The sequence below is a fragment of the Epinephelus moara genome, chromosome 22, assembly GCF_006386435.1.
Source record: "Epinephelus moara isolate mb chromosome 22, YSFRI_EMoa_1.0, whole genome shotgun sequence".
Lineage (NCBI taxonomy): Eukaryota > Metazoa > Chordata > Actinopteri > Perciformes > Serranidae > Epinephelus > Epinephelus moara.
Window position 1 is genome coordinate 41,899,259 of NC_065527.1, and position 20,957 is coordinate 41,920,215.

A 20,957-nucleotide genomic window follows, 5' to 3' on the forward strand; every position below is an offset into this window, starting at 1 on the left:
TATGGCCTGTATACAGTGTGTAGGATTTATATATGCAGTGACAGGTCATATATACGTTTTTAAGATGGTGGATTCCAAAATGTAAAATGATCCTAATCTATAATGGGAGCAGTGGATGTTTTGGTGTTGTGATGTATTGACAGTGTATGACTCATTTATCTGTTCATCAGAGTGGCGGCCACTTTTAAGTTATTATTAAGTCTACAGCATTATTGTGGTTATTTCTATGACAGAAGAAATTATACTACATGCTAATTCAGCGTTTTCACTGACGTCAACCTAACAGGTGTCCCCACGTGCTGCGTTAGCTGTGTGGTGTGTGACGTATTTCCGTCCTGACTGTTCCCTAAATGTACAAATTTCAGGGCTTCTCTCCATTTCACTGAATAATTTAATTCTTAATGTATTCATTGGTGCGGTTTTACTATTCAAGTATTAATATTTTTTTTTTTTTTTTTTTTTTTTTTACAAATGTAAAACGACTCCTCCTCGCAGTAGGAGTCACTAAACCAGCGGAACCTCTCGGTTTTTTTCCTCCAGTCTCAGTTCAGTCAGGATGAAGTAGTTTCCGGGCGACAGGGTACCAGCAGTAAACATGGCGGAGGAACTGCTGGAAACAGTGGACAGACTTCAGTCCCGGCTTCTGGAGAATCCGGAGCCTCGAAAGGTAACGACTGCACAGGTGAAGACGGACAGATTTGATATTTAGCACCGACTGTCTCCCGAAACGCGACGGTTTGTTTCCTGGGACCCAAACGAAGCCGCGGCCACGGCACTTCTCCGAAAGTCGCAACGGTTTTTAAATGCTGCGTTTGAGGGCCGCTGTAGGGCTCCGTTCTCTGAAAATCTTTTACAGAAAAGAGTTTTCGGAACATATTTTTGGTCGTAAATACAAAATAAAATAAATCTGAAACCGCAGTAGTTTTCTGCAATAGCCCTTTTATAACTCGAGTGGTCCAGTGGTAGATAAGAAAATCGACTGAAAGTAAAACATGACACAGATATGAAACTATGACAGCCCACTAATTAGCAACTAGTTGATCTGAAATAAATAAATACCATATTGTTTATATCTGTATTTCAGTGATTAACCAAGTAGGTATAGTTTATAAAATTGGAAAAGGAAGCACACGTGTCTCTTGGAAGGTTGTGGAGGTTAAAAAGGAAATCTGTTTTTGGGTAGCTTTATGCGTATAATGTTATCTTTTTCCCCTTGATAGTACAGTGACTTGTTTCAGCACTACATTATTCTAAAATGTTCCCAAATAACATTTAAAATGCATCCACCAACAGATGCAGCTCGGAGTTTGCATGTCCTCTGTCCCTTAAAGAAGTGTAATATGACTGCCTCTTCTACCAGTATCACGTTATAATGGCTGATTTATTTACTTTGGTAGGTAATTATTATTCATCGCCACTCACCTTCCAAATTTTCTTTATTTCTTAAAAAAAAAGAAGCTTTACCTAACAATAGTCTTGGTGGTACTACAGATACTTGGAATATGCCTGAGTAGATAAACATAAACAGTAATAAATATAATCAGGAACAGTATCCATTAATATCAGATGAAAATAGATAAATTACAGTTTCGTTGCAGTTTTGAAAGAAAAAATTGCCATTGTAACTATGAGAATTTGTGTGGGCTGTGTTCCCTTTTTCCATTTAATAATAGGCTATTCATTACCAATCCTTGTATTATATATACACGTGATTAGAGTTTACTATATGTTTTGTTTTGTTTTATGTTCATAAAAACATTCTTCCATTTGCAATATCAGTGTCAAGAAGGATCATCCATTAGCTGTTGAAATTAAGTCTCAGTGAAATCGTAGTCCAGTTCACCAGATAGATATCTATCTCCTGCTTTTGGCAGCATTGCATACTCTAAAATGTATTTTTTAATATTTTGTAAGGATCATGCCAGTACAAGGCTGTGTTGAATATCTTTAGGCATGATTCATTAGTGCTCACTTCAGAATTTCAGCATTTCCGACAGCATGTGAAGGCATCATGTGAAACGTCACGATAATTACGGGGTTTTAACTAGTTATAACGTACTTCTTTAACGCTGGCTTTTAGCTAATATTAACACCTGTCACCTTGGTTTAATCACCGCCCATAGACACACTATGTGTTAATAAAATAATAACATTAACAACAACGTTATTTATCCTGTAACGAAACTCGGGGCCATAGTAGCCGTTAGCCTTCAAGCTAACTAACATTAAAGTAATGACAGTTACACCGACTCCAGGCCTGTAATGTTACACTAATTTATGTACCTGCACGGTAAACAGCAGCTGTGCATCACTGCACCGGGGTCTGCTCTTTAAATGTTTAAAATTAAAAGCGGATAAATGATAATTAACTGTGTCCAACCTCCCCTTTGTTTACTGTCATTGCTCCAATGTAACCCCCCAAACAAAGCAGTTGGGATGATTGTGATAGGTTTGGTAAACAGAAGCTTTATTCCGACGACTAGAAGAGAGTATTTCATTATAAATGGTGAACTCATAGCTGAGTGATTTTTACTACAGCGCGGCCCCGTTAGGCCACGTTATTATTCAGTCTCCATGACGCAGGGCTGCTAAATGCTGCTGTTTCCACTGTGAATCAGACACAGATGTTTATTTTAACTGTCAATTCAAAGATCAGGAAGAGCTCCTCAAACACCAGGTATAACCCAGGTGTAGTGTCTTTAGGTCAGGGAGGGTTTTATATAATATTAATGTGAACAAAGGGAGCCCACATCTAAGAATATCTTCATGTAAATCCCCTGAAGGAAGAACAGAGATTGAAATTGAAACCTGTGAACAAACCTATGGTGCATGCATACAGATATGTGATCATGCTTTAAAATTAAGTAATCAACAGCCATCGTAAAGATTTGTTTTCAGCAATGACAAATCATGATACAGCCACAAGTAGGCTGACTTCTGACGTCCCTGTGTGTGTCTTAATTATGGTGATGTGATGATTATTTATTATTTATTCTAACCACAAAAATGGCTGTGTCACTTTCTCTGCTGTCTCCAACTCCAAATAGAGGGGAACAAAATAGACCAGATCCTTTTTCACTGTGGTTTTATATCACAATATCAATTTGTATCATAGAGCGATGATACCAAATCTGCCCAAATCAGGGTCCATGCTGTGATGAAAATAAACTGATTCATGTTGAGATTTTTTCGTACACTTTGAGCATTAATAAGGTGCCACAGTGCATATAAAATAGTCAAAACAGAGCTTGTTTATTTAGAAAAAGAGGAGGGTCCTGGGATCTGCCTAACAGAGGTCCAGACTAGTTATTTATATGTTAATTATTAATGTTTGTTTATTTACGTTGCCCTGGCCTCCCGTCATTTTGCATAAGAAAGTTGCCCCTTGGGCAAAGCAAGTGGAGTATCCCTGTTCAAGGGCATAGGTCTCATTTTAACACGGGGGAGGGGATCCTCCACCAGGGCATTCTGAGGAATTTTTATGTATGAATTTATGGTGTAAATGTATTTGATTTTGTCACATTAAAAGTCCTATGCTGGGGAGGGCAAATGCACATGTTCTAAATACTGAGGGGGGTGTGTCCCCTGTGTCCTCCTGAAATCTACTTCTATGTCCCTGCTATGGGGGTTAGTTATTTAATGTTCTTAAAGATTGCAATACAAATCTACAAATCAGCTTTAATCTTTAGGTCTGAACAATATTCATTATATCATTTAATTCCATCAAAACATTTCTAATACTCAATTTAAATGCATTTAATTGACATTAAAAAAATCTTCACTCCAAGTCCCCTTGCTTGCTTATTTTGTTGCTTTCAACCTCTTCTTTTGGACTAATTTAGCAGGTAGATTTTGCTCTGTTGTCATGGAGATGGCTCAGTTGTTGCCAGGTGACCCTTAGCATTTAACCTCTACCACATAATCACAGGTGGATCTCCACTGAGGAAGACCATGAGATGCAGCTGTAAACTCTGGAAAAACTAATTTTTAATTACCTATTTCTCATTTTCAGTCAACACCTTCTGCGACTCAACATACAGGGGTGTTTGGGTAGAATTCTGCCTCGGAGAAATTTTTAGAAACTCAATTGCTGAACTGACCATTTTATTGCAATTTTTTCTCTTAGATCAGGACTTCTCAAAGTTTTGATGACTGAGTGCCATTTTAGGAAGCCAAAATATGACTTTTTCATTACACGTTTTATGACATACTGACACTTAACAAAAACTATGCCAGTCAACAGTGATATAGCCTTCATAACACTAATGTTACATTCTAGTTTTCAGCTTTTTAATGACATCACAAATTTCTTTTCTTTACATCAATATATTGGTATTTATATACATTATAATAACTGCGTACCACTTAACTATTGAGAATGTGTTTATGGGTTCAAGAATGAGACTGGAGTGTCTGTCTTTGGATAATCCAGTTAGTTAGATACCTTACAAATCAAAGTCTTTCATCACTGTAATGCCTAAGGCACAAAAATCCAGTAATGCCGGTAAGGTGAGATATGAAAGGGATAGTTGTTGTACATAAATATCAATCTCACAGTATATATTGTCATATAGTCCAACTGTAATAATCGGCAAAATGGTAAAAATGACTAATTTACAGTATATCTAACACATAGGCACTGAAACCTTCTTTTCTATTAACATATTAGATTTAAATGAAGATTCATGTGTCATTTATTTATCTTAAGCAATGTCAAAGTAATGGTGTGATTTATAAGTAGTCACACTGTGTACACCTCTGCTTTTGTACTGATACTGAAATTGTGTCCACTGACATTTGTCTCTTGGTTTTCCAGCTACTAAAGACTTTCAAAAGACTGGGGGAACTTCCCATGACTGTGGACATACTGGTGGTGAGGATCCTCATGATTTTCAAACTATATTGTCCATGAATAAAAAGAAGACATTAACAATGCAGTGGTGAAATTGTTTCAAGCTCCAGTGACCTGCTGGACCCCCAGAGTCAGAAAGACAAGACCAGCAGATAACCAGTCTGAGAGAGTGCTCTTTAGCAAAGCATTTTGTCACTGACAACTCCAGTTAAAAAGCAACACAAGACAGCGGTTGTAAAATGAGAGAAACAAAGATTTGCTGGTAACAAACATTTTTGCTCAGTCAGCTTTTTTCTATCTTGTCAGGTGCGATTTATGGAAATTATCAGCACAGCCTTGACATGTTTCTGACCAATCAGATCACTTGACTGGAGCTGCAAAGGATACGATAGCAGCTGTTAAAGTTGTAACACATACAGACAAGATAGAAGAGGATGCCAGACACTTTTCATGTGATATATATGTGTTAAGTTTGACTTGTAGGCTTGAACTATAAATGTAAACAGTATTTTGTTATCATTGCTTTGTGTTGTTGAATTAAATAAGTAAATCTGGGCCTGAATGCAAAGAGAGTGATCTGTGCCCATGTTATTACTCTGATTTGCTCTCTCTTGTAGGAAACTGGAATTGGGAAGACTGTGAATTCTTTTAGGAAACATGAATTGGCTGGTGAGGTGGCAAAAGACCTTGTAGCCAAATGGAAGAAACTGGTTCCTCAGTCTGCAGACAGGTACGTACTGCATACCTGTGCCTAGACACGCAAATAGTAGTAAGGAGTGGACAAGTCCTTGCTTTAGCACTCATGTCCCTGAATACTGTACGTCTCTGTCTCTGCAATGATCATATATAACGGAGATAAAATGTCTGCCTCTAACCCATTGTCACCAGTTGCCTCGATCCGTCCCAGGGGTCTTAAACTCCAGTTAACTGCTGGCCAGTTTAATATTTGATTGACTCTGCTTATTGGTCCGATTCTTTATCAGTTCCCTTACTGATTCCTGATCAATTCCCTGTTTGCAAAAAAGATACATAGAACACAGATTTTCAGCGTCGGCATAGTGTAGAATATTTGTATAGCGTTTGTTTTCATTAAGGTTTTCTTAGTCAAACTAAGCCTGCCAGCGTGGCGCAGATGTTATTATAACAAGGTATTTACTCTCAGTAATGGACGCGCTGCTTGGTTGGGAAGCAGTGGTTGTGAGTAGAGTGTCCACTACATGACATTCCTAGAGTTTAAGCCCGTGTTGCATAGAAAGATGTTTCAGCGTATTGCTGGTGTTTCCACTGTGACTTGAAATTATGGTTTTACAGACGTTACAAGCAGCAGTGTTGTCTTCTGTCTTCGTAAAATGAAGCCTCACTCTAGACAGTTTCTTCCTCTCTGCTATGGCTTTCTTGTTGCGAGTTTCCAGCAGCTTACAAGCATGAGTTTGATGTTATTGTGTTATTATTCACAACTATCAGAAAAGCATTTGTAAGTATTGTTGTTGTTCGGTTGGTTAAACTCACAGAGCTTCATGTAGTTAATTTAATGTTTTGCATGTCACTCTGATCTGCATAGTAACTGGTAACTGTGGCCGTCAGATACATGTGGTGGAAGTACAATGTCTCAGCCAATGGAAACTGTTAATTAGGGCTGTGCAAAATGGCTAAAAGCTGTGTGACAATATCAATAAGATCAATACAAAAAGCTCTACTGTTATGTAGGACATCAGAGAAAAAAAAATGTTTTAACCTTTATGAACTTATTGTTAGTGTGTAATTACAAGATGCTTGTCTTCATCGTGATATGATCCCATCACCACTGAAAGATGATAAACAGTAGTATTGATTTCTCTGCCACACCTGTTACTGATGCATCAGATTTGTGTTAAAGTGCTGCAGTAAAGTCAAACAGTTCTGTGTTTTTCACCCCTGCCTATCTTTCTACCTCAGACCCACCAACAGCCACGTCAAAGAAGCACCTCGGTCACACACGCACTCTCGAGGCCCAGAGGTAGGTGGTGGAGGACACAGACGCACCCGCGAGCCCTCCCCTGAGGAAGAGCCCCCCTACGAGGAAGAAGAGGAGGAGGAGGATAGAGGCTATCACACGAACTACTTGCCCTCACCACCTCAACACGAGCAGTACAGCCCCCCACAGCAAGGCTACCAGTCAGACGAGTACGAGAGTCCAGAGCCTGAGGCTGAGCCTAGTCCTCCCCCTCCTCCCCCTCGCAAAGAGGTCCGCCACACCAAACCAAACAAAGAACCCAACAAAAACCACCACCATGGTTCCCACAGCGACAGAAACAGGGACAGAGATGAGGAGCGGCGGCAACGCCATGCACAGACAAGCAGCGATCGAGGAGGAGGGGGTAGTGAGGGGAAGAAACGCAGCACGGACAGAGAGAGGCAGCAGAGTCCAGTACAGAAGTCTGCAAAGCACAGCAGGAAGTCCACCACACATGAGAGTAAGAGGGAGGAGAAGAAGAGAGGAGGAGATGATGGTGAGTGTATTGGTGTTCGACACAGTTTGTGTTTTATGGAAGATGTTCACTGTCACACCCGAGACAACTCGAAGACATTAAGTCATTGTACATGGGGCAATGGAACACAAAATGAAAATCATCCTCAACAACATCAAGATCAAAAGAAACACATAAACACTACTCTTTAGGAATACTTTTATATCTGCAAGGTACCAGTTCTTCGCTGAGCCCAAAGGGACCCCTGCCCTCTCTTTAAATTTAATTTTACTCAAGGTTCAGTGTGGTAATCCTCTTTGATTTGAACATAGTTTCCGAGCTTTGGCTTATTCCGAAAGAAGTGAGTCCAATGTGAGTAAGAGTCATACAAGTGACTATTCTGATCATAGCTTTCACTTCCTTCACTATACAGTTGTGGCTGTGTTGACATAATGTCTATCAATTCTAGGAGTCCTTGACACGAAAGAGAAACACTGGTTTAGACAGTTTATGAACTCTTTGCACTTGTTCTGATGCTTCAGAGGAGTCTTGTAAACACACAGCTCACAGAACCATTGCATTTAATAAACCTTAGAAGTCAAATTAATGATAATGTGTTTATTAGATGATTGGTTGTGCTGCTCTGTGCACCAGAAAACAAGTTTTTGTTTCATCAGCCGACAAAATGAGGCCACACCACAGAAACATCCTGTACAGGCTAATTGAGATTAAATCTGTTTGTTAAGTAACTCTGCTGACAGGAAGTGACAGACCTGTAATGTATAAGCAAAAACTGTTTCCTAAACAATAGTAAATGATCATATTTGGGGAGACATGTTCTGACTGGCTGGCTACATTTATGAAAATTTCAGTTGGCGAATAAATGCTGGTAATTAGAGAAGAGTCTTACCCATAGAGTCCAGTGGAGGGCTTTTCCTGTGCTAATCGAACTAAGGTCACAATATCTTTGTTCCAGCTTCTTAAAGGGGAGCTATGCTTATTTTCAAAATTCATTCATGTTATTCTCGTGGTCTATGACAGTCCAAAAATATAAGTGAACTTGAAAAAAACTCCCAAATACAAAAACTCGAGGGCTAAAATTTGTTGTGTCATATTGTGTAAAGTCTGGAGCTGCTCCATTGTCAAAAAAAATAGGAAAGATGTTTTAGATGACCCAGCACCCTGGGGAAAGTTCTGAGTATGTGGGTACATTTTCTGTTTCGGAACTGGGAACGCCTCAATAGAATAAAGTTTATATGGGTATAAAGAAGAAAACAAACAGTCTGTGGGTCCACAAAATCAGTCTCCCATTAATTTTCTAGGAGCAGCTTCGGACTTTTTTCCTTATGACATCACAAGTTTTAGAGTTACTTCTCCGGTCTCTGGCTTTGAGAGAGAGTAGCCCATGTTCACAATTATTGATTGAGCTTTCCTGGGTCATAGAAATAACAAATTGGAAAATCTGAAATTACGGGCTGTTCCCCTTTTAAATATAAAGTTTTTATACTTTTCTTTATCACTTGTGAGCGTAATCCAAATGTATATTAGGTTACTCTCTATATCTTTTTTTTTTTTTTTTTTTTTTTCTGTGGAGCATTTGTCAGACAAACAGGCAATTTGAAGATGTAACTTTCGGTTCTGGAAACTTGTGATGGACTTTTTTCACTATTTTATGACATTCTATAGTTTAAACAATCAAATAATCGAGAAAATTATAGGAAGATGAATCGTTAGTCGCAGCTCTAGCCTGACATGGCCAACATGCTATTTGAAAGGTTTCACCATTTTCCAGTCTCTGGTAGTTGTCAGTCGCTTTGGACTTGGCTCCTAATTTCCCATGATTCACAGTGTCCTCCTAATTTTCCATTTGCATTTCCAGGGCGACTGCGGGTGCCAAAGGAGTCTCCACCCAAAGAGGAGGAAGAAGACTATGAGACTCCCACGATGTCCTTTGAGTCTTTCCTCACATATGACGCCCCAACGCCCGTCAAGAAGAAGAAGAAGCCATCATCATCATCATCCTCGTCACACAGTCGACCCTCTCACTCTTCCTCCTCCACATCATCCTCCCATCGTTCACGCACCCCTCCGCCTACACCCTCCTCTTCCTCCAAGGGGAGCAAAGCTAATGGCACTCAGAGCACCAAGAGGTCACATTCAGGCTCCAGTTCAGCAACACCGGAAAAACGCAAGAGGGTTAGAACAGAAGCAGAGACTGTAAGAAGAGTTTTTAACACATCCTGCCTGTTGATGTTAATGTTTCATGTTGTTTGCAGGTAGTTGAAGCCGCTCCGACTCTCCCTGAAATCCCTCTGCCAGCAATTCAACCTAATTACAGACCTCTGCCCTCCATCGACGTCACACCACTGTCTCCTCAGAGACGGAAAGGTAACGCTCTCACCTTAAAGATTCATGTCTTTTTTATGAAACATCATAGTTCCTTCTTCTTAACAGTGATGGCCATAATGTAGACCATCATTTTATAGCTTTAAGAACTCATAGAATGTCCAACATAATCCTCATATTATATATTACGTAGAGAACGGTTTCACTTTGGATCAATATTTCCTTCACAGTTTCCTGTGTTTTCTTGCTAATAGTGCTTCTGTCATGTATCAACATCTGTTCTTCGTTATGTCTAATTTGCTGTGCGTTGCATTTCAGTTACTTTGTTACAGTTGAATTTCTCTAGTAACCTCATTTCTTAAACATCATGTAAATAAGAAACCTGGTTTCTGTAATCTGTGGAAAGAGATTACAGAAACTAAATTTCTGCAGCTAGATTTCAGATATCTTTGCCATTTATACGGGTAATAGAATCACCAGTCGGTTTTATACCAGTATAGGCATGCAAAAAAAAGACTTTATTTTGTGATCAAATGTTTATTGAGTATAAAGGCGCAACATATACAAAATATATAGACAAATACAATGGGTTGGGAGTGGGTTACTGCCCCAAGCGAAGGAGTTCAATGGTCCCGGGGTCTTGTTCACGACTGAGGATAAAATGGAGCTTGACATGGACAGGAGGATTGGTGCAGCGTTGGCAGGGATGCGGGTGTTGTGTGGGACCATATTGGTGAAGATAGAGCTGAGTCGGAAAAGCTGTCAGTTTACCAGCAGCCGAAATGAGTTTCCTCAGTAGGGTGGCTGGGCTGAGACTTAGAGATAGGGTGAAAAGCTTAGACATCTGTAAGGAGCTCGGAGTAGAGCCACTGCTCCTTTGTGTTGAAAAGGGGTCAGTTGAGGTGGTTTGAGCATCTGATCAGGATCTTCCTGGACGCCTCATGGTAAAGGTGTTTCGGGCACATCCAACTGGTAGGATGTCCTGGGACCAGTTGAAAACCAACCCGTTCAATATGGGCTGATTGCTCGACCTGTGGTATTGCTGCTGGCAGCTTTCTCGAGAACCGCTAATACAAACAAAAGTTTTTGACTTCCTCCACCACTGTCAATACCAACATTTCCAATTAGAGAGAGGGTGAAAAATAAAACATGCCTGGGGCCCCCAAATTCCTAAACCCACCCCGGAAAAACAAGTAAAATACACTAGGCGGAGGTATTAATTCCCAAATAGGCATATTAGTTGCTCACTTGATTTGACAGTTATAAAATAAGAGTATGTATGTCCTATAAATGTCCTGTTATAATGTGTTTTCTTTTGCCCTTTGTATGTAAAGCACTTTGAATTGCCCTGTTGCTGAAACATGCTGCATAAATAAACTTGTCTTGTCCTGTCTGGAGGCTTCTGGCTCACTCAGAATCAGTTCCATAGAATTTGGGTGTCAAATACCAAATTGTAGCCTTGACACGTTCGAATGAGTGCATTTTTGCACTCCTGACAGTTGTAATCTAGTTATTCTTGTTTTTTCTTTTTTGTCAGTGTCACCATATCTGTAGGAGTTCACCCTGCCCTGCTCTGTGTCACACTCTCTGACTTACACTTTCAGTTCCTGTCTGCAACGACGAGGAGGACGCGGGGTTTACAGGGAAACGATTCAACTCAAAGATGGTGGTCTACTCTGGATCAAAGACCTCTTACTTGCCCAGGATGATGACTCTGTACGAGCAGTGTATCCGTGTGCTGCAGAACAACATTGACTGTGAGTGGAGCTGCTGGATATTCTTTTATTATCAGATCATGAGCAGCAAATCTGCAAAGCAGTCACTGAATCTCTCAGCAGGTGGCACTAGAACACCTGCAGACACCCTCAGTGTTGTCACAAGCTTGTGTATTATAGAAGACGCACTACAATGTTTTCATGAGTTTTATTATACATCAAATACTACTGTAGTGGTTATGTGGAACAAATGTGAATAGAGGTGCCAGAGGTATGACGCTCACCCCAAATCTTGAAAGATAAACAAACAAAACAAGAACAAACACAACTGCACAGATGTGACTGTTTGCTGTGCCTCTGTGCTCCTACAGCCATTGCTGAGGTGGGAGGAGTGCCATTTGAGATCCTGGAGCCGGTGCTGGAGAGATGTACACCAGAGCAACTGTACCGCATCGAGCAGAGCAACCAGGTAACACACATTTGTAATTCTGTACTTGTAAGGACTGTCATCGACACAATTCATGCCCTAGTGTGATGCTCCGTCTGTGGGTGGATGAGTCACAACATGAAAGAGACTCATCTTCCCCAAATCCCAAGCAGCCACAGAGACAGACTGCTGACATTTAACAACAGAGGTGTTTATTTAGAATGTGTTTTAAAATAGATGGAGCTTAAAAGTGACTTCTACTACGTGGGCAATGGCCAAAATAACAAACAAACAGATACAACCCAACAAAATCAAAAGGAACTAAAGTACAATAACTGACCTCCCTAAATAGAATGAACAAGACGAGAGGAAAAAAGAAATACAGAACAATGAGCACAATGTGTGTGACGCCTAATGGCTCTTGTTGTTGATTTTATTCCCTTCTTCTTTCAGTGGTTTACAGAGGACTCTGATGATCTTTGGATGCGTCACTGTCAGCGGGACTTTAAGCGTGAGACTCCTCAAGAGTACGAGTCGTGGAGGGAGATGTATCTGAGGCTGCACGACGAGCGCGAGGAGCGTCTGAGGTTGCTCACCCAGAACATCTCCTCCGCTCATGCCAACAAGCCAAAAGGTAGAAGTCACTCTTGTTTTGTAATAATGAGCACTAGATAGTGACAAAAATGAACATTAGATTTGACAAAAACACCACAGATTGCTGTTGAGGTTTACTTCTGAAAGGGACAAGGGACCCTAAAATCAAAACTACATAATTTCCTCTTACCTGTAGTGCTATTTATCAGTCTAGATTGTTTTGGTGTGAGTTGCAGAGTGTTGGAGATATCAGCTGTAGAGATGTCTGCCTTCTCTCCAATATCATGGAACTAGATGGCACTCGGCCTGTGGTGCTCAAAGCGCCAAAAATACATTCGAAAGACATGATACATGATAAATTACACGACAGGTAAGAGGCATAATATGTATTTTTGATTTTGGTGTGCACTGTCCCTTTAAGGTGTTTGGGTGTTGGTGTTTTTAGTGTAAACGTTGTGTTTGTCCCTGCAGGGCGTCAGGTTAAGATGGCGTTTGTGAATTCTGTCGCCAAGCCACCACGTGACGTCCGCCGTCGACAGGAGAAGTTCGGTACCATCAGTGGTTCGTCAGCTGCGTCCACTGCAGCTGCTGCTCCCATCAAGTCAGTGTCACATCCAGCATACTCTTGTATTTGGCATTTAGGTTTATGACTTAAATTAGGTGCTAAAGGGACACTTTTGAGAAACATGGAAGATTTATATATTTATGTATGTATCCATAGGGTTTTTCCAATGTTTAGGGGAGTGAATTGTCTTTCAGAGCCCCTCCAAATGTTGTCACAGATCTTCATGAAATATTTGGAGATAATTCTAACTTAAAGGTCCAGTGTGTAGGATTTAGGGGGATATATTGACAGGATTGGAACATAATGAAATAAGTATGTTTTCTTTAGTGTATAATCACCTGAAAATAAGAATCATTGTGTTTTTGTTACCTCAGAATGAGCCTTTAATATCAATTGAGGGAGCAGGTCCGCACAGAGATCGCCATGTTGCTCCGCCATGTCTCTACAGTAGCCTCGAACTGACAAATGAAACACTGGCTCTAGATAGGGCCATTTGCATTTTCACATCAGTCATAGTTGTTCGCAGCCCCTCTGCGATGAGCATGGTTAGAAAAACACTACTTTTTTTTTTTTTTTTTTTACATGAAACTGCTGTATTCAGTGTTTGTACAGGTTTTAATAATCTGGTCTGTTTGTTTTTGAGAGGACGAGACCTCTGCGGATAATTTAGTTCCTGCTAAAAACCTCCTGAACAATGAACACTGAAGGAATTCTAACCAGGAGAAGTTTCAGCGGGTTGCAATCCTTCAATCCTCACTGCTATATGCCACTAAATCCCCCTAAATCTCACACTGTCCCTTTGAATCGGTGCAAGTTGTTTGTAAAGTAAGCCTATGCAAATTTTTTATTTGATGAATATTATACATTTTTTGTATTCTCAAATTTCATCAATAATAGTGACACACAGAAATTTCAAGATAGGTATACACCTACTATTAATTAATCAAACCCAAACTTGTTCTGGACAAATGCATATTGTAAAGACAGCATTAGCATTAAGTTCTGAGTTAGTTGATGGTCAAACCACAAAACAAACAAGATTGACAAGTTTGACAATTAATAAATTATTTATGTGATTTACAAAGGAAAAAAAAATTGATTCTCTGTTCTCAGCTTTTAAAATGTAAGAATCATTTACTGCCTCTCTACATTTTATAGACTAAATCATAAATCAGTTAGTTGGGGGGACAAAAATCAATAATAAAACAAATCAGACATTGCAGCCCTGATACAAATTTGTAATGAAGTCTATTACTTATTTTCTGCACTTCTTGGTTAGTTTAGGACTTTGTGGCACACTATTAAAGATTGAGCACAGTCACAGGCTTGTCTTTCTCTTCCTCTATCTTTCAGAATAAGACCCGCTACTATAGATTACTCTGGTGAAATGGGTCGCTCCTCCTCCTCCTCTCAACAAAACCCTTCAACCAGCTCTTCTCGCTCCTCAGCACCAGGCGGAGGAGGCGGAGGCGGCGGAGGAGGAGGAGCTGGAGGTGGAGGAGGAGGACCTGCCGCTCGGGACAAGCCACAGGTCAAAAGTAAGTGTGATTTAACGCTCCTGAAGTTAGGATCATAAAAAGAGCCAGAATTGTGTTTTGAGCTCTTAAAATCTCACAAATGATTTTGTTCTTCCTCCTTTCGCAGAAATCGCCCCCATGATGGCCAAAACTATCAAAGCTTTCAAGAACCGATTCTCCCGCCGATAGTGTGAAAGAGATTGAATGTATTTTATGAATTCCAACTGTGTTTTTAATTTAACTTTAGCAGAAATTTTACTGGAGACCCCCTCATTCCTGCGCACACACACACATACACCATTGTCTTTACCCACCAAACATATCATATGAACTTTTCAGTAGAAATATGGTTAATTTAAAACAAACAAACATGTATTTAAATGGTGGCATTTGTTCTGAGGGGGATTTTAAAATGAAATGAGTATTTAAATCCTAAATAACGGTCAGTGAGTGCAGTGACGTCTGTATTAAGAAATTCAAGTCACCGACTTTTTACAACATGCAAAGGACAACACACAGTCTGTTACTTTTTCTTGTTTTCTGGCTTCTTTTTCAAAAGGAACAGCTCGATTTTTGGGGATTACACTTGTTTGCTTTGTTAACAAGAGCTAAAACTGAGGATTGATACCCCTTGCATATCTGTACGCTAAATACGAAGCAACAGCCAGCAGGCAGTTAGCTTAGCTTAGTTTAGCATAGCTTAGCACAAATGCTGGAAATAGAGGGAAACAGCCAGATTGTCTCTGTCTAAAGGGAACAATCTCTGCCTACCAGCACCACTAAAGCTAAATATTTTTAATTTATGTGCTATCTCATGTGTAAAAAGGACAATTTGTAGTTTTACTGGGGGGCTATGTGCAAAACTATTTCTTCACCAGGACATTTGGAATCACCTAGAATAGTTTGGGTTACCCCTTCTAAACTTTGAACTGTCACCTTTACACAAGAAACTACATGTTGTTGTACATATTAAACAAATGAGACATAACATGTTAATGAGTGAGCTTTAGATGTGCTGGCAGTTGGCTGGCTGATTCCCCCCGTTTCCAGTCTTTATGCTAAGCTAAGTTAGCCAACAGCTGATTTCCAGCTTTATATTAAACATACAGATGTGAGAGTGGTGTCGATCTTCTTATCTGACTCTTGGTAAGAAAGCAAAAAAGAGTTCTTCTTCTAAAATATCAAACTTTTTTTCTTTATGGGACATAAAAAAACAGATTATTTTAATTTAAAGAATAGTTGTTTGTTACTTTTCATTACGGTGAAATGATACACTACATGAGGGAAACCTTTACACAGGCTTTTTTTAATCTCAATGGCATGCATGGTGCACGTCAGCCAAGACATCAGCCGGCTGGTTAAAGTCTCTGCTTTTTAAAAAACAAACACATGAATCTTTAATCACGGTGCATTCTTAAATGTGTAGGGCTAAAATGATATCGATGAACTACACAAATACACAGAGAGACACATTGTAGTTATTTTAACCCTCCTGTGGCTTCAGATCATCTTTTCCTGCTGTTGAATGTGTGTGTCCCTGTTTATATCTGCTTCACTGTGACAATTAGCTTGAGTGAGTGCTGATGAGACTGCAGGAAGAGAAGAAGAACAACACTGAAACATAACAATAAGAAAGGAAAGTTAAAAGGATGCCTGCAGCTTCGGTCAACAACAATGATGAGATGTATTTATTTTCAACCCTGGGACCTGGCACCCCACAACATGGGCCCAAAAGGAAGTAGAATAAAAATTGTAATTTTATTAGATTTTAATAAATGTTCTACAGTCATTTTTATTAAAATTGACTTTTTGCCCTTAAAGAGTGTGTGTGCAGGAATCTTTTTGTGTGGTGGTGTTTTATCAAGCAACACTAACGTTCTGTATGCTCTCTATTGAACACGAGAAAGGAGTATTTCTTTGTGTCTGCATTTTCTCTTTAAATTAAGGAACAAATTCATAAAGTCTGCCAAAAAGGAAGTACAGTAATATGGAAAAATTGTCACTCAAGAGAGTCCTGTAGGCCTAAATAAAGAGTTGTTAGTATATTGTTTAGTATATTGTTATCCCTGAATGATGTATTGTGGTATTTTTCCTAATTAAACCTAGATTTTGTGAGTTTATTTCTTTGTTTCAAATACCTCTTATCAATGTCCAGGATCTAAATAGATGGTAACCTTTCAGTGGTTAGATTTAATCGGTCATAGTTCACAATGATACAGCAAAATTAGTATTTCCATTTGATGTTACTTTGTACTTCTACCTTCTACTCCACAACATTTTAGAAGCCAGTATTGCACTTTTAACTCCATTTATTTGACAGCTTAAATAACATTGCAGGTTTCCAAAACACAGGACGAGATGTAAACAGTCCTTTAAGTGCAAGCACGTACCTAGAGAATACACTTGATGAGGTTGACACAGTGGAGTTTTCCAGTGGGCTCTCTCCTTTGGAGGGTGATCCAGGGTACACATCTTCAGTAATAATTTATTAATACGAAATGTAATTTATTTAATAAATCATCAAATATTTTGATGAATTAACTCTCCCTTCATCAACAATGATAATAGCCTATATAGGCTATATGTTTGATCTCATTCTGCATAATGAGTACTTTTGCTTTTGGTACTTTTAGTATAATCGATGCTGATACTTTTTGTACTTTTACTTAAGTAAGAATTTTAATGCATAGAATTTTCCATATAACAGTATTCTTACATTGTAATATTGGAACTTTTTTTGTACATGGTCTAAATACTTATTCACCCACAAGAACTGTTTAATTATTTTATGGGGTTACCAATCCATATTGTACTTACACCCTTGTATTAGTTGTCTGTCACCAGTAACCAACTAGATTTACATGTGAAATACACAATATATTGTGATGCACCGATTTGATTTAAAGCGGAATATTGTTGGTGTAGGAAGATTTTGTGGTTTGATGTGTTTTCTTTCACTTTACGACACTATGGTAAACTGTTGGCGACTGTATTGACGTTTGGTGGTCAGAGATTTTAGCCAATCAGAGAGCACATGACTTTTGTAAAGTGACTACAGAGTTGTAGAGGATGATTTCCTGTGGGACACTCATTCCCTTCAAAATAAAGTATCCGCGTGTCGTTCAAAGAGAAAGGAGATTACACTAACAGCCACTTTTTAAAAAAACATAAAAGCGCAGAGAAACAGTTGTAAGCGCCGACAAAAGCTAGTGAATATTGAGTTAAGAATATTTTATGACATTTATAATGGTGTCATCTGAAAGCCTGAGCTTTAGGTTGGTAAATTCATTCCACAAATGTTATGTTAATGTTCACTGCCACTCTGATTTGCTTAATGTTTTGGCTGCTTAATGTGAAATATCATGTATATTTCAAAGAAGTTGAACTTGCCATTAAAACTATATTTAAAACTGTATTATTTCCCAGCCATCGAGGCGGGAAAATCCTGTGGCCAATCCTTTCCATTCTGGACACAACACCCTAACACTACACATATTTCTATTGTAATTTTTTAAATCTATCTTCATTTGTCTTTACTTTTGCAGTGCTTTGCTTTTATTTCATGTCCTCTTAATATGTTTATATACACACCAAGGTAAATTCCTTGTATGTGTAAACCTGGGTAATAAACCTTACTCTGGTTCTGATTAATCTCAAAACAACTTACTGGATACATGGTTGAATATATATCCTATATGCCTAATGCTATTTTTTATGGGGCCCAACTTATTTGTATTGAATGATTAAGACATTATGGGATCAATAGAAACAAAATATACTAATTACAATGTGAAATAATGCAATGCAATCTAAATAATCCTATTTTCTCCCAGAGTTTCAGGGATTATTGCAGGACATTTGTATTTAATTCCACATATATATAATGTGATATGTCACAAAGTCTGTTTTCATTTCACAACACTTTCCTCGTGATAAGTGTAGTTCCTAATGCTACTCAAGTATGTTTATTTTCCTTAAATGCTACTTTTGTCCCTTTCTAAATCCAGACAAACAGGGCCGAGCAAGTTATGTAAATGTAGTACTCTCAGCCCTCTTGTCCTTAAATATCAGGGAAACAGCTTGTTTTATCTTGAAAATCTTGAACCGGAAGTACACTCCTGCTGTCTGTTCGCTTGACGCAGACTTTAGTTCGCGTCAGGCCGCCAAGCGAAACTTGCTGATCGCAGTTTACTTTGTGAAAACACACCGAACTAGCGACGCCTGTCAGCCACCCGTCTCTGCCTCAACCAACTGCAACAGAAAACAGTGCTTTAAGCCCCACGATGTCCGGGCACGGTCACGATCATGGGCACGGGCACGGCTGCGGGTGCGAGGGGGAGCATGAGCCCGCGGAGAGGGGCCTGGAGTATGGACTGTACCGGCGGATCGACGTGGAGAAGCTGCAGTGTCTGAACGAGAGCAGAGACGGGGACGGGAAGCTGGTGTTCAAACCGTGGGATCGGCGGAATGAGCGGGACAAGGTAACGGCCGAACAGAGCCTCTGCCCCGGTCAGTGGTCCAGTTTCTGTCCCCTGTGGTGTATGTTAGCAGCAGAAGTCTCATGGGTGTTCCCTGACTCTGTCCCTCGGGTGAAGGTGTAGGTGCAGGTCTGCAAGGGCGTCTGTCGCGAAGCTTCGCCATGGAGCTGCGCAGTTGTTAAATCTAACACAACTTTATTGACATCACTGAAGCTGCCAAATGACATGAGGCTGCAGTCCTGTCACTTACTTCACTGAGGGTTGAGCAATATGGTTGAAATCCAGTGGTGCACAAAATGTTAAATAGGTACTTCTACTTTACATGAGTATTGTTATTTTTAGTGTGATGTGTTCAGATCCATTTACTTGAATAAATGTAACAACGGTATTGTGTAAAAATACAAGTAAGAGTCCTGCATTTAAAATCCTTACTTTAGTAAGAGTTAAAACGTATTGGCATCAAAATATACTTAAATAATACTTATTATTATTAAAATAAAGTTCATTTGTATAGCATTTATCAAAAACAGCATTACAAAGTGCTTAACACATAAAAACACAACATTAACGTACACAGTTAAATGTTTGACAAACCAGACAAATATAAGGGGAAAAAGAGAAATAAAGTTACATTAAAAATGAATCATTAAAAACCGTAAAAAAAAAAACAAAACAAAAAAACACCAGGGAAAAATGCAAAAACTAAACTAGAGTAGCAATGTCAAGAGTAATGTACAGTGTAAGTCACTGGTTAAAAATAAAAATAAACCTAAAAATGTACAGGAGAAAATAAAGTACGAAAAGTAAAAGTACTTAATGTGTAGAATGGCCCATTTTGGAATCATTTAACATATTAATGCATCATAATTACTGATGTATTAATATGTACATCACCCTAGTATTGCACCTGTTGAAGGTGGGCTAATTATAACAAGATGCACTGCTGGATGGCTTAACCTATAATAATATATTATAACCTACTTTATCTTTATTTTTGCATCAATAATCTCTAATATTGCCATTTTTAGTCTCTACATTTATTAGTCAGTTCCGAGTTACTCTGCAGATTAAGATATGACATTAAAAACATATGATGAGTTTATAAGATATGACATTAAAAACATATGAGTTTATGAAATGCAGTGTATTGTCAGAGCGGTCAAGTAATTAAAATTAGCTCAGCCATGATGACATATGACATTTAAAAGCTACCTATCCATTGGTGCATCACTATTTGGAATCCTAATATGTGATATATAATAAAGTATAACTCGGAGGGGCCTTTTCTTTTAATGTTTTAAGTTTATTTAGCTGATCTATAGTTTTACTTTGGATAAAGGTCTTTTATTTGTAATTGAGTATTTCTACATTGCTGTACTGGTACTTCTAATTAATTGAATACTTATTCCACCACTATTGAAATCACGATTATGATGTTAATAAGAGTTTTTTTTAGTATGTCAAAATATAGCAAAAGTTGTCAAATTCATATGTGAAATAATAGAACTGGTGTTTGTAAAGATTATTTTCATTATTGATTATAATGCAGATTATTTTCTTGATTAACTGACCAACCATTTGGTGAATAAAATGTAAAAAAATTGTAAAATAATGCTCCACTGTGATCGTTCATACTAAAATCTTTGTGGCCTTCAAACCAGTCAAACCAGTATCTGATTTTGTCTGTGCAGATTGTAGTGTTTGTTTTATTGCCGCTGCTTCCCTTTGATGACTCAGAAAGGATTCACACTTGTTTGTCTTTTCTTTTTCAGTATGTGGAGAGTGATGCAGATGAAGAGCTGCTGTTCAATATCCCGTAAGTCCTGAAATAATCACCATCACTGTCGTTGTCGTCATCATCATTATTAGTCTGAACATTAAGCTTTTCTCCTGAATGAACATGTTGTGCTTTTCTGCCTGTATTATTGGGGCCGGGCAGCCTAAGCTGCCAGGACCCTATTGTTATCCTGCATGTTCTTCTTCTTCTTCTTCTTCTTCTTCTTCTTCTTCTTCTTC

The 20,957-nt window shown here is 38.8% G+C and overlaps 2 protein-coding genes across 3 annotated transcripts in view; both read left to right on the forward strand.

Annotated features, from left to right (window-relative positions):
- The first annotated feature begins 497 nt into the window (after window positions 1–497).
- On the forward strand, window positions 498–16,532 carry eloa (elongin A). Of its 2 annotated transcripts, none has more exons than XM_050034899.1 (12): window positions 498–682; window positions 4,817–4,873; window positions 5,470–5,582; window positions 6,788–7,341; window positions 9,179–9,495; window positions 9,576–9,687; window positions 11,250–11,402; window positions 11,732–11,829; window positions 12,241–12,421; window positions 12,853–12,982; window positions 14,300–14,484; window positions 14,591–16,532. In XM_050034899.1, the coding sequence occupies exons 1-12, from the start codon at window positions 596–598 to the stop codon at window positions 14,650–14,652; spliced, it is 2,049 nt and encodes a 682-aa protein (XP_049890856.1). In that variant the 5' UTR covers window positions 498–595; the 3' UTR covers window positions 14,653–16,532. The 2 variants fall into 2 exon arrangements, with proteins under 2 accessions (XP_049890856.1, XP_049890857.1); XM_050034900.1 differs by having other exon boundaries at window positions 501–667.
- A 2,065-nt stretch (window positions 16,533–18,597) lies between these two features.
- pithd1 (PITH (C-terminal proteasome-interacting domain of thioredoxin-like) domain containing 1) overlaps window positions 18,598–20,957 on the forward strand; it is a 7,919-nt gene continuing 5,559 nt past the window's right edge. The window contains exons 1-2 of the mRNA XM_050034913.1: window positions 18,598–18,944; window positions 20,714–20,757. Of these exons, the coding sequence (XP_049890870.1) occupies window positions 18,747–18,944; window positions 20,714–20,757 (242 nt within the window). The 5' untranslated portion in view covers window positions 18,598–18,746. The remainder of the gene's footprint in view (window positions 18,945–20,713; window positions 20,758–20,957) is intronic.

Coding starts and splice junctions, on each gene's coding strand:
- eloa (XM_050034899.1), top strand. CDS start 596: ATGGCGGAGGAACTGCTGGAAACAGTGGACAGACTTCAGTCCCGGCTT. Junction 4,874..5,469: donor TGACTGTGGACATACTGGTG/GTGAGGATCCTC, acceptor TCTCTCTTGTAG/GAAACTGGAATTGGGAAGAC. Junction 11,830..12,240: donor GCATCGAGCAGAGCAACCAG/GTAACACACATT, acceptor TTCTTCTTTCAG/TGGTTTACAGAGGACTCTGA.